The sequence below is a fragment of the Dipodomys ordii genome, unplaced genomic scaffold, assembly GCF_000151885.1.
Source record: "Dipodomys ordii isolate 6190 unplaced genomic scaffold, Dord_2.0 Scaffold7, whole genome shotgun sequence".
Lineage (NCBI taxonomy): Eukaryota > Metazoa > Chordata > Mammalia > Rodentia > Heteromyidae > Dipodomys > Dipodomys ordii.
This window is the reverse complement of record NW_012267223.1, coordinates 22,954,228-22,967,145: the sequence shown is the minus strand read 5'-3', so window position 1 is coordinate 22,967,145 and position 12,918 is coordinate 22,954,228. Positions and strand designations below refer to the sequence as shown.

Genomic DNA, 12,918 nt, shown 5'->3' with positions numbered 1-12,918 from the left:
AAGAAAGAAAGAAAGAAAGAAAGAAAGAAAGAAAGAAAGAAAGAAAGAAAGAAAGAAAGAGGTGGGTGCCGGGTGCCAGTGGCTCATGCCTGTAATCCTAGTTACTCAGGAGGCTGAGATCTGAGGATTGCAGTTCAAAGCCAGCCCGGACAGGAAAGTCCGTGAGACTCTTATCTCCAATAAACCACTAGAAAACTGGAAGTTGTGCTGTGGCTCAAGCGGTAGACTGCTCGTCTTGAGCTGAAGAGCACAGGGACAGCACCCAAGCCCAGAGTTCAAGCCCCATGACAGAAAGAAAGAAAGAAAGAAAGAAAGAAAGAAAGAAAGAAAGAAAGAAAGAAAGAAAGAAAGAAAGAAAGAAAGAAAAAGAAAGGAAGGAAGGAAGGAAGGAAACAAAGAAAGGAAAGAAAGGAAACAAAGAAAGGAAAGAAAGAATAGTGAGAGCCAGGCATGGTGATGTATGATTGTAATCTCAGCTACTTAGATGACAAATAGGAAGATCAGGTCTAAGGCTGGCCCTAAGCAAAAGCACAAGATCTGATCTGAAAAATAACTAAAGCAAAAAAATCTGAGAGTGTGGCTCAAATGGTAATACACCCACCTAGCAAATACAAAGCCCTGAGTTTGATCTCTAGTACTAAGGCAAACTGGGACAATGCTACAGGAAAACACTAAACTTCCCAGAGCTCTTCATAGTTCATGGAGCACTTTTTTTTTGGGGGGGGGGTCTGGTCGTGGGGCCTGAACTCTGGGCCTGGGCACTGTCCCTCAGCTCTTCAGCTCAAGGCTAGTGCCCTACCACTTGAACCACAGCGCCACTTCTGGCTTTTTCTTTTCTGCTTATGTGGTGCTGAGGAATGGAACCCAGGGCCTCATGCATGCAAGGCAAGCGCTCTACCACTGAGCCACTTTCCCAGCCTAGCCACTTCCAGCTTTTTTCTTTTTGCTTAGGTGGAATCGAACCCAGGGCCTCATGCATGCAAGGCAAGCGCTCTACCACTAAGCCACCTTCCCAGCCCCATTATGAAGCACTTTTTGTGTATGTGTGTGCCAGTACTGAGAACTTTTCATTTTTGAATGTGTGTCTCGGTACCAGGGTTTGAACTCAAAGCCTCATGCTCTTGCTTGGCTTTACCCCTCAAGATGAGCATTCTACCACTTGAGCCACAGCTCTACTTCCAGCTCAGTGGTGGTTCATTAGAGATAAGAGTCTCGTGGACTTTTCCTGCTCAGGCTGGATTGGAACTGCAATCCACAGATCTGTCTCCTTGAGGTAGGATTACAGGTGTGAGCCACCAGTGCCCTGCTCCTAAAGCATTTTTATAATGTGCAACAACATGGCAACCCTTTGAAAAGACAGGACAGGTGGGTATTCACTGAGAGGAGAGCTGAAAAACTGAATCTCAGAGGGGCTGGAATGAGTTGCCCAGGGCAGCACAGCCAAGAAGTAACCAGGCCAAGACGAGTCTGCCAGTCTGTCTGATTCTTAAGGTTTGTCTTATTACCCTCCACTGCCTGCCTTCCCTGTGCAGGACAAGTCTAATTCTATCCTCCCTCCCTTTCTCTCCCTGGCTGTCCCAGGTGGCCATTGCCAGTGTCTTACACACAGAGGCCTGCCAGCGCCTGAAAGCATCCCCATATGTGGGGCTGGTATTAGACGAGGCCAGGGACTGGCCTGAAACCCACAGATTGGCCCTGTTCGCCACTTCCGTGTCCCCCTGTGATGGCCAGCCTGCTACCACCTTCTTGGGCACTGTGGAGCTGCAGGAGGGTGAGGCTACTGCTGGACAACTCCTGGACATCCTAAAAGCCTTTGGTATATCTGCCTCCAAGCTGGCTTGGCTCAGCTCCAGCCTCCCCAGTGACCGCCTGGAGAGCATCAGCCAGCAGCTCCGGGCCATCTGTCCATTGCTCACAGAGCTTCACTGTCTTTCTGGCCAGACAGATCCAGAGCCCCCTGCCTACCTGGGTGAATATGAGAGCATCCTGGATGCCCTCTTCCGCCTGCATGGTGGCCCCAGTTCCCATATGGTACCCAAGCTCCGAGCAGCACTGGACAGCGCGGCTGTGGACTTGGCAGGGCCCTGGCCAGTACCCTGGGCTTCCTTGTTGCCTGTCGTGGAAGCAGTAGCTGAAGCCTGGCCCTGCTTGGTACCTTCCCTAGAGGCTGTTGCTCCAGCCTCGCCCACAACTGGGGCGCTGGCCTTGGCCCTGCGCCAGTTCACCTTCGTAGCCTTCACGCACTTGCTGCTGGACGCTCTGCCCTCGGTGCAGAAACTTACCCTGATGTTGCAGTCTGAAGAGCCAGACCTGGCCTTGCTACAGCCCCTGGTGATGGCGGCCACGGCTTCCATCCAAGGTCAGCATGGCTCAGGAGGTGCCCACCTCCAGCGCCTGCTGCTAGCACTGGCATCCTCCAGCCCCGAAGGAGAAGGCCAGCGTTGTACCTACCGTGGCGTGGAGCTGGTGGGTTACTCTGCAGCTGCACTCCGGGGCTTGGAGAGGCTCCGGGGGGATCTCCTGGACTCCATGCAGAAGGGACTGCAGGATTCCTACCCTGGGCCCTCTCTGGATTATGTGGCTGCCTTTGCAGCCATCTTCGATCCCCGCCACTACCCACAGGTGCCTGAGGAGCTGGACATGCATGGCAAGGGGTCGCTGCAGATACTGCTGTGGGGCTTTGGGCCAGCCCTGGTGTCCCCACGCGTGCTGGGTGACTTTGCACTCTTCAAGCGTGTGGTGTCCAGCCTGGGGCAGCTCAGCCCTCGAGCACTGTGCACCAAGCTGGCATGCAGGCACTCTGAGCTGTATGAGCTCTTCCCAGACCTCGCCGCCCTCGCTGCCCTGGCCTTGACACTGCCAGTGGGTGCTGGGCTGATGGACAAGGTGGGCCGTAGCCATGAGCTGCGGTGGTGGGGACAGAGCGGGGCTGGGGACAGTCGGGGTGACCACATAGTGAAGATCGCTGTGGATGGGCCCCCTCTGCACGAGTTTGACTTTATGCTGGCAGTGGAGTTCTTAGAGAGTGGCTGGGAGGAGGGGTTCCTGGGGGCTCAACTTACCTGAGAGCGATTTCCTCATTTTCCTGCCAGCCTGGGGGCCTAGACACCCTAAGGGTTAACTCAGGTGTACTCATACTGACCTTTTAACTGTGCTCTGTGGTCCGCCCCTTCCCCTCCCTGCAGAGCACTGCAGGCACCCCTTGACTGTCTGGAAAAGTGGGTAGAGGTGGGTAGAGGTACTAGCAAAAATCTGGAAGTCCTCAGGCTTTCCCAGGCTCCCAGAATGTGCTGAGGAGAGCTTGCCATTTTCCCTTCTGGTCCTTGCTCATATTTTTTTTTTTGTCTTTTCTTTTTTGGTACTGGGGATCGAACCCAGGACGTTGCGCTTGCTAGGCAAGTGCTTTGCCACTGAGCTACATCCCAGCCCCTTGCCCATATTTTAACCCTAGGAAAGTAGGGAGGAGACTCTTGAGGGGCTAAGGGGAAAGGAGAATTGGTCTTTAACTGTCTCCTAGCCCCCAGTCTTGTGTATCCTCTCAGCTAAGACTGGATAGCACATGGCCATGCTTGGTTCTGACACCCAGCCCAGCACCTTCTACTGTGAATAAACTAATGGTTCAAGGGAGTAGACTCATCATCCTCCAGGCCAAAAGACTTTTCTGAATATGACCAGACATAGCATAAATCTGCAAATATGAAATAAGGATATCCTGTCTTTCACAATGTGAAGACACAAAAAGCAAAAAAAAAGGGGGGGTCTTCTTTTGGTTTTGCAGGCACAGAGCCCCTAAATGGATTGGGTTTAGTTCAAATTTCTTCTTCCTGGAAGTCAGGTTGCTTTAAGTTCCTAGCGCTCTCCTGCCCTTGCCTCAGACTTTCAAGACCAAAGACTACAAAACTGCTGGTGCTGCTGGGGCGGCCCTGGATGTGCAGGGAATTTGGCCTTCTCAGGGGAGCAACTATGGCTTCCGCAGAGCTGGGGTGTGCATCTCCTCAGACTCCTGTGGATTCCTCATTCCCTTCGGTCAGCCCTTTTCTGTAAATGGTGTGGGACTCAGAGAGAGAGAAAGGACAGAGAGTAGGAGGGAAGGGGGCTAGTCAAGCCCTGGGCTTTATTTAATTGGTAATAAAAACGGAAACCCAGTATATCACACAGTCTCCATGGTAGTATGTAGCATCTCTGCTTCCTCTGGCTGCCCCCTGGACCACCCTCCCTCTGGGAGTTCATTTGGGGAGGATCATTCTCTTGGGTTGGAAGCCTGAGCGGTGGAGCCTTTACCTCTGCCTCCCCAACTGGGTTTGGCTGGTGTGACTTTGTGAAGAGGAAAACAAAATGTCTGCCTTGGCTCTACCTCCAAGAAGCCCATCAGCATTCAGTCCTGGCTTCAGAGGTAGGACAGAGCCCCCGTGGCTCCCTGTTTCAGACCCTGCCCTTCTTCCTCCTGCAGCAGGCCCTGCCTCCAGCTCCCCCAGTCCCCTGCTGGCCTCTCTGCCCCTGCCCACTCGGCCTCTGCAGCCCCCGCTGGACTTCAAGCACTTGCTGGCCTTCCACTTCAATGGCACCACCCCGCTCAGTCTCTTCCCCAACTTCAGCACGGTACGGGCTGGGCAGGACGGGGCGGGGGCACATGGCCAAGCCTGGGGGTGGGCAGGGAAGGTGCCTTATAGGGGCCGAGTGTAGTATCTGGGGCTAACCAAAAGCTCACTCCTCTATCCTAGAGAGTGGCTAAGTGCTCACAAACAGGGATTTTCTGGGTCAAGCTGTCTCTAAGGCTAGTGAACAAGATGGTGTCACCCCAAAGTTACCCCTACCCCACCATCACAACTGCCCAGAGACGGAGGCTTCTGCTTGAGTTTTTGTGGAGAGACTCCTGTGGCTGATCCATGCATGTCTGTGTGTCGGTGTACAGTTGGGGTGAGCCTTTCTGTTGTTGCCTGGTGTCTCTACAGGACTTTGTGTATTATGTGTGGTTGTGAACCTGTGTGTTGGTGTCCTGTATATAATAGGTAACTATATGTAATTAATGTGTGTATCTGTGTTTCTGAGGGGTTTTTGGTATGTCTTTGTGTCTTCTATGCATGTGTTGGGGATGTGTCTGATTTGCCAGTGTGTTTCTGTGTGGTTTGTTTGGCTGTGAGTCTTCCTGTATGTATCTTTTGTCTGTAAGTGTGTACATGCTGTAAACTTAGGCACCTTGTAGCTGTACTAGGCCTGTACATTTCCATGTGTGCGTGAGGAAAGTGTTGTCAGTGTGGATGTTACTTTATTCCCTGAGGTATCAGAAACCATCCCCATTGTTTTCACATTTATTTTTATTTTGGGGTAATCTTGGGGCTTAAACTCAGGGCGGGCTTCACACTTGCTAGGCAGGCCCTTTACCCCTTGAGCCACCTCTCTAGCCCCTATTTTTCATTTAGAAAAAAAAAATTATGGCTAAACCCACCCCATCCTTTGAGACTGGTCCCAAAAGCCATCTCAGGTCACCTTAGGGTCAGTTGGGACTGGGCCTTTGGGCTTCAGAACCTATCCTCACTTCAATGCAGGCCCTTAGCAGCAGGGGAGAGCCTGAGGCTCCTCTCTCTGAGATCCTGGCCCTGCACCCCTCTACCTCTTTCTGTCCTTCAGCATGGTCTCTGCAGGAGACCCACTCTCCTTCTGAGTCTCAGTTCTCTTCCTATTGGAAAGTTCCTCTTGACAAACTTCAGCTTTTGGTCCACTAATCTAAAAGGCACTCTCCACCCCCCCCCAAAAAATAAATAAAGGAACATAAAGCCTTGCTTGGTTTGGTAAAAAGAAAAATATAGTGAAAAAGAGAACATCTCTGTTACTGCTCAAAGGAAATGAATATGCTTGGGGAACCTCAGACCTCCTGGCCCCCTGCCTCTCCAGCTCTCATTCTCCTGAGAGCCTACCCAGGGACAGTGTCAGAGCTGGTAAGATAGGACTCTTACAGGTCCATGCATACGGCTGGGTGAGGGGAGGGAGACATCCTCCCTCCTTACCTTTTCCTACACCAATTCTGTCTCAACTGTTTCTTGCTGGTCTCCATGGCTCACACCTATAGTTCTAGCTACTTAGGAGGCTGGGATTTGAGGATTATGGCTTGAAGACAACCTGGGCAGGAAAGTCCATGAAACTTGAATCTCCAGTTAACCACAAAAAAAGCAGGAAGTAGAGCTGTGGCTCAAGTGGTATTCTAGCCTTGTGTAAAAAAAGTTCAGGGACAGAGCCCAGGCCCTGAGTTCAAGCCCTAGTACCAGCACATGCACAGACACACAAAATGATTCTTGCAAAATGAAAGAGCAACAAAGCTGGGACCAAATGCCGAAGTGATCACTAGGCCACGATTCTATTCCTTAAGGTCACGCAGCTCACCCTGGCCAGCCCCTACCTCCAAGCTGGCAGTTAGTCATCTAGGGACAGGCTGTCTTAGTCTGGCATCCACAGCATGGGAAAGTTCTTTCTAGAAGCTCCCCACTCTCTAGTTTCCAGTTTTTCCTATTATTTTTTAACCTCCCTGCTTCCTCAGGCAACCCCAGAGTTATTGTGCCCTCCCGCCTTCCTCACAGATGGACCCAGTCCAGAAAGCTGTCATCAGCCACACATTTGGGGTTCCCTCCCCTCTGAAGAAGAAGCTCTTCATCTCCTGTAACATCTGTCACCTGAGGTTCAACTCAGCGGTGAGAGGGAGTCATGGAAACAGGGCTGGGCTTCCTTCCACGGTATTTCTGGAAGGACAGGGGTGGTGAAGGGGCTGCAGAAGAGGCCCTCATGATCCTTTCGCTGGCCATCCTCTCCCCTCTCCTGCCCGTTCCCATTGTCCCCTGCTGCCCAAATCCTCCCAGACTTTCATGTCGCTCCCTCTGCCTCACTCCTGTGTTCTGGATCCTTCTCTAGCATGGGTACTGTGGGGGTAGAGGTGAGATGTTTATAGAACGTGTTCATACCCAGCATCTTAGTGCAGTCTCCTGTTCCCCTCCTCACTTGCCAAAGGAGAAAACTGAGTCTCAGGGGCTGAGACTGACCCTACTGCCACACAGATGGTAAAGCAAAGCTAGGATTTGAAGCTGGGCGCCAGTGGCTCATACCTGTAATCCTAGCTATTCAGGAGACTGAGATCTGGGGACTGCAGTTCAAAGTTGGCCTGGGCAGGAAAGTCTGTAATACTCATCTCCAATTATCTACAAAAAAAGCTGGAAATAGAGGTGTGGTGCAAGTGGTAGAGTGCCAGTCTTAAGCACACAAACTCAGGGACAGCGCCCAGGTCCTGAGCACAAGTCCCAGGACCAGCACCAAAAAAAAAAGGATTTGAACCCATGCCATGTTATCCCTAAAGCCTATATACATTCGACTGCAGCCTCTTTCTGGCCTACCAGGAAAGCCATTCTGGGCTATGGGCTACAGTGGACTTTGAAGATAGTCACTGGTAGTTCATAACTGTAATCCTAGCTACTCAGGAGGCTAAGGATCACAGTTCAAAGCCAGACCAGGCTAAAAAAAATTCATGAGAAGCCGGGTGCCAGTGGCTTATGCTTGTAATCCTAGCTACTCAGGAGGCTGAGATCTAAGGATCACGGTTCAAAGCCAGCCCCCGGTCAGGAAAGTCCGTGAGACTCTTATCTCCAATAAATCACTAGAAAATCTGAAGTAGCCCCACACGGACAAAAAAAAAAAAATCATGAGACTCATCTCCAATTAACCACCAAAAAGCCAAAAATAGAGATGTGGTTCAAGTAGTAGAGCGCTAGCCTTTAGCCAAAAACCTAAAGGTACAGTGTCCAGGCCCTGAGTAGCTTCATTACTGACACATACATACTCACAAAAGAAGAATTTATTGCCGGGCACTGGTGGCTCATGCCTGTAATCCTAGCTCCTCAGGAGGCTGAGATCTGAGGATCGCAGTTCAAAGTCAGCCCGGGCAGGAAAGTCCGTGAGACTCTTTTTTTTTTTTTTTTACTTTACATCAATCTTTTTTTTTTTTTCTTTTTCCGTGAGACTCTTATCTCCAATAAACCACTAGAAAACCAGAAGTGGCACTGTGGCTCAAGCGGTAGAGTGCTCACCTTGAGCTGAAGAGCACAAGGACAGCGCCCAGGCCCAGAGTTCAAGCCCCACAACCGACAAAAACAAAACAAAAGAAGAATTTATTGTTGAGCTGGGAATGTGGCTTAGTGGTAGAGTGCTTGCCTAGCATGCGGGATTTGATTCCTCAGTACCACATACACAGAAAAAGCCGGAAGTGGTGCTGTGGCTCAAGTGGTAGAGTGCTAGCCTTGAGTAAAAAGCAGCTCAGGGACAGTGCCCAGGTGCTGAGTTCAAGCCCCAGGACTGGCGAAGATGAAGAAGGAAAAAGGAAGAAGAAGGAGAAGGAGGAGGAGGAGGAGGAAGAAGAAGAAGTAGTTACTATTATTATGTGTCCATGGTGTGGTCCAAGTCCTCTGCTTCCTTTTGACTTTGTCCCTCTACTCAGCATCAGTTTCTGGATGAGGCATGTGAACCAGAGTGGAAATGGTGACCCTCTGCCCTCCTCTCTCCAGAACCAGGCTGAAGCACATTATAAAGGCCACAAGCATGCCAGGAAACTCAAGGCTGTTGAAGCTGCCAAGAACAAGCAGAGGCTGCAAACATTGGCCCGGGATGAGGTGGTGGTCTCCCCAGTCCCAAGTCTGGCCAGTGGAGCCCCTGGAGAGTCGCAGAGCAAAGGTTAGTCCTGGACTCTTCTCCTGCCCTGGCCCAGAGTTTGGCTTCTGATAAGGGGTTGGGTGAGGCCTCCTTGTTACTGTCTCTTATAGACAAAGGCACTCAAGGGCTCAGCTTAGTGAACTTCCTAGCCTGAACATTTCCAGATTATGAGACACAGAACTATCACCCAGAAACTTCCAGGTCCCCTCCTATTCACCACCTTGCTGCATTTGTTTCCTAAGCTGCCAACAAATGACTATAAATCGGGTGACAGTGAACAATGGAAATTAATATTCCCACAATTCAGCTATCAGAAGTCCCAAGCTGAAGGGGCTTACACCTGTGATCCTGGCCATTCAGAGAGGCTGAGATCTGGAGGATCATGCTTCAAAGTCAGCCAGGGTAGAAAACCCCACAAGAATGACCAGCACGTATTTGATGTTGTTATAATTTGTGGAGGGGAAGGGAAAAAACAAATCGTTTAAATAGTGATACAGGTGGACCCATTGCAAGTACAAATGGTTATACCGAAAATGAACTTTACAACTTTGGTGGGGGGGGGGGAGAAGGATGGGATGGGAAGGGGAAACAAAGGAGGAGGCTACAATGCTTGATAAGAAATGTACTCATTACCTTGCCCATGTAATTGTAACCCCTCTGTACAGTATTTTCACAATAAAAAAAAATTAAAAAAAGAATGACAGCACAAAGCAGGGCTGACTGTGGGCTCAAGTAGTAGACTGCCACACTAAGGACAGTGTGTGGCCCTGAGTTCAAACCCTGGTACCTCCCTGCTGAAAAGGGGGAAAAAAGTCCCAAGTTAGGATTTGTCAACAAGGACCTCCTCTAGCCTCTGTTTCCACCTGCATTACAATTTCTCCCCAATGTGATTCTGTGGCCTCACATGGTCTTTTCTTCCCTCCCTCCCTCCCTTTCTTTCTCTCCCTCCCTCCTTCTCCCTCCCCCCCCCCACCTCTCTGGACAAGCCCTTGCTATGTAGCTCAGTCTGGCCTCAAACTCTCATCCTCCTGCCTCACCTCTCAAATGCTAATTTTTATCTGTAAACCATCTCCAAGTTCACATTCTCAAGTTCCATAAGGATGGGAATATTTTGAAAGAGAGTATACAAGCAGCTGCTATACCCCATTCCCACTGCTGGGTAACTCTGATCCTGGCTTTTCTCAGCATAGGTTAGTTCTGCTTGGTTTTGTTGAATCATAGAGTATGTAGATTTCTGTGTCTGGCTTCTATCCCTCTCTCATGAACACTCATCAACATTGGGTATGTCTATAAGGCTGCTGCATGTGGCAATAGTTTCCCCTTTTCACAATTATGTAGTACTCCACTACACGGACATACTACTGTCCTGTTCGATGGACACCTGAATAGCTTCCAGTTTTTTTTGCTTTTAATGTTCTAGGAACATTCTAGCCCATCTTTCTGATGACTACTGCTTATTTGTTAGCAAGTAACTACAGGAGTGGGAGGGCTTCCTAAGACTGCAGTCATCCCTGGCTATGTCACAGTTCACTTATTGTGGCTTCACTGCATCACGGTCTTGTGGGTTTTTAAAAATACATAAATAGTTATCCCTCACCTATTGCAGACTTAGGGTCCAGAGGCCCCCATGACAGGTGAAAATCCACGAAGTAGCAGCATTATATAGTCATCCCTTGCTATATCAAGGTTCACTTATTTATTGCTAGTCGGTGGATTTTCACCTATTGAAGGGGTCTCTGGAACATAAGTCCTGAGATAGGTGAAGGATCACTGTACTCTGTCCAACTTTATTTTGGGTAGGGAAACTGAGGCCCAAATCCTCCCAGTGAATTTGTGGTAGAGGGGCCTGGAATTCAGTGCTGGTCATCCCAGCAACAGGGACTCCACTGAACCCCCGGGGCTCAGAAACCGTCCTGGGCCTCCCACCTCAATGACCCATCTCTCCGCAGGTCCGGCTGCCTGTCCCCTCGGCCCTCCACTCCAGCTATCACTGACCCCAGACCCACCAGCCACGGAGCCATCCCACCAGGACCTCTTGGATGCTACCTCCTCTTCCACCTCCTCCTCCTGCCCTCCTCGCTCCCCAGAGCCAGGCAGGGAGGCACCAGGGCCTGAGCCTCCAGCTGTGGCTGTGGGCAGTGGAGTGGGAGGGGAAGGCAGGAGCGAGAAGGGGCGCCTCTACTGCCCCACATGTAAGGTGACCGTGAACTCAGCCTCCCAGTTGCAGGCTCATAACACAGGTCAGTTCCCCCACCCCAAGGAGCAGAGGGAAGGGCAGGGAGGCTGACCTCACCAAATGTGGGCAGCCGAGCCCCCTGGCAGAGGCATGGTATCCCACTGTTACTGTGGCCAGGCGTTTCTGGGTCCTTCCACTGATCCCTGAGGAGGGGGCCCTGGGAAGTCTGGGGCAGCAAGGACTGAAAGCTACTAAATCTGGGAAGTCTTTCTAGGGACTGCCATTAGAGCAGTAGAGGGCTGGCCAGTGACAGCCAGAAGACCTTCCTTGGGGGGCACACTGGCAGGAAGCCAGAGACTCTGGAAGGGAAAAATCTGTGTTGTGCAGAGGCTTAATGAAAGGGATGGGCACACGGGCCTCGTGTGAGGGGGCCTCCATGCTGACAGACTTTATGCCCTCCTTTCAGGAGCCAAACACCGGTGGATGATGGGAGGTCAAGGAGGGGCTCCCCGGAGGGGCCGAGGCCGCACAGTGTCCCGAGGTGGACCTGGACACAAGACCAAGAGAGTGACTGGGGGCCGGGCCCCCCGCCAAGGGCCTACCCCGCCTTTCCACTGTGCTCTCTGTCAGCTCCAGGTCAATTCAGAGACCCAGCTCAAGCAGGTAGAGGAGAGGGATGGGGTAGAGCTAGCCATGGAGCAGACTGGGAAAGGAAGGGGAAGGGAAGGGGTGGAGTGAGGCCGGCTGGCTCTTTGAGGCCAAGTTCACCTCGCTAGTATGTGCTCATTGAAGGTGGGCTGTGGATAGAGGGTGAGAGGGTAGTTGGGGGGGGGTCTGCGGGCTTCCTCCTCTTGTTCCCAGTCTATCTGTCTGTCCATCAGCACATGAGCAGCCGGAGGCACAAAGACCGCCTGGCAGGGAAGCTTCCCAAGCCCCCCAGCCAGCACAGCAAGCTACAGAAGCACGCAGCTCTAGCTGTCAGCGTCCTCAAGGTATCTGTGTCCAGGCAACAGCGTGGGACCTGGGTCTAGTGGCAGGATTGCAGGAAGGGGAGGGGCCACCTGGGGAGCTTGGCTTGTGGCTGGAAGGGCAGGAAGGAGGTCACCTGCTCTGAGGCTGCCTGGGCAGATAAAGAGGCGGGGTTGGGTTTTGGGCTATCCTGGGATGTACCCAGAGGAATTTCCGGCAGATGGACTGGGGTCATAATCTTAGGGGCCAGAGCCAGGGCTGGGTGGACATCTCCTAGAGACCATGTCTACCCAGCCCCCACAAGCCTTCTCCCTTCTTCCATCTGAGGCTGGCTTCCCTGGGGGTGGGGGTGGGGGCAGGAAGACAGGTGGTGAAGAAAGCCCTCTGGAATGACAGTTTGGGGGTGGGAAGGGAGGAAGATTAAGGGTTGGAATGCTAGGAAGCACGTTCCCATGAGGCAAAAGCCCATGGGGATGGGGCCCAGAGAGGAGGTGGGCTTTCCTCGGGTCAGAAGTCCTGTTCACTCCTCTCTTTTCTTTGTAGTCTAAACTGGCCTTGCAGAAACAGCTCACCAAGACGCTGGCAGCCCGTTTCCTGCCCAGCCCACTGCCCACCACAGCCGCTGCCATCTGTGCCCTGCCAGGGCCCCTGGCTCTGCGGCCTGCACCCACAGCTGCAGCTACCCTCTTCCCAACTCCCATCCTGGGTCCAGCTCTGTTTCGCACCCCAGCAGGAACAGTCCGCCCTGCCACAGGACCCATCCTCTTTGCCCCCTACTAGCCCTCCTGGAGAGGCTAGGGCAGATTTCCTGACAGCTACTATCTTCCTCTGCTCCCCCAGACACCTGTTCTCTGTACCCCACAGGGACTGCCTTCTGCACATTAAGGGGATCCTGTTCAGTATAGGGCAGCTGCCCTTCACTCTGTCTGGACTGGGGATCCAGCCAGCTCACTCGGTCCAACCAATGGCTATCTCCACTCCTTTCCTGCCCTAGTCCTAGGCTAGTCCTAGGCTCCCTTTCACTTCCCAGCCTGCCGCATCCCAAGGATCTATGCAGAACCCCAGCCCCAGCCACGTGGTGCTTCCCC

The 12,918-nt window shown here is 52.0% G+C and overlaps 1 protein-coding gene across 1 annotated transcript in view; it reads left to right on the top strand.

The window, feature by feature from the left end:
• The window catches only part of Znf385c (zinc finger protein 385C), a 14,132-nt gene extending 1,344 nt beyond the window's left edge, over positions 1-12,788 (top strand). The window contains exons 2-9 of the mRNA XM_013037411.1: positions 1,582-3,025; positions 4,451-4,599; positions 6,573-6,683; positions 8,541-8,706; positions 10,635-10,925; positions 11,328-11,524; positions 11,743-11,853; positions 12,374-12,788. Of these exons, the coding sequence (XP_012892865.1) occupies positions 1,582-3,025; positions 4,451-4,599; positions 6,573-6,683; positions 8,541-8,706; positions 10,635-10,925; positions 11,328-11,524; positions 11,743-11,853; positions 12,374-12,610 (2,706 nt within the window). The 3' untranslated portion in view covers positions 12,611-12,788. The remainder of the gene's footprint in view (positions 1-1,581; positions 3,026-4,450; positions 4,600-6,572; positions 6,684-8,540; positions 8,707-10,634; positions 10,926-11,327; positions 11,525-11,742; positions 11,854-12,373) is intronic.
• Positions 12,789-12,918: the final 130 nt, after the last annotated feature.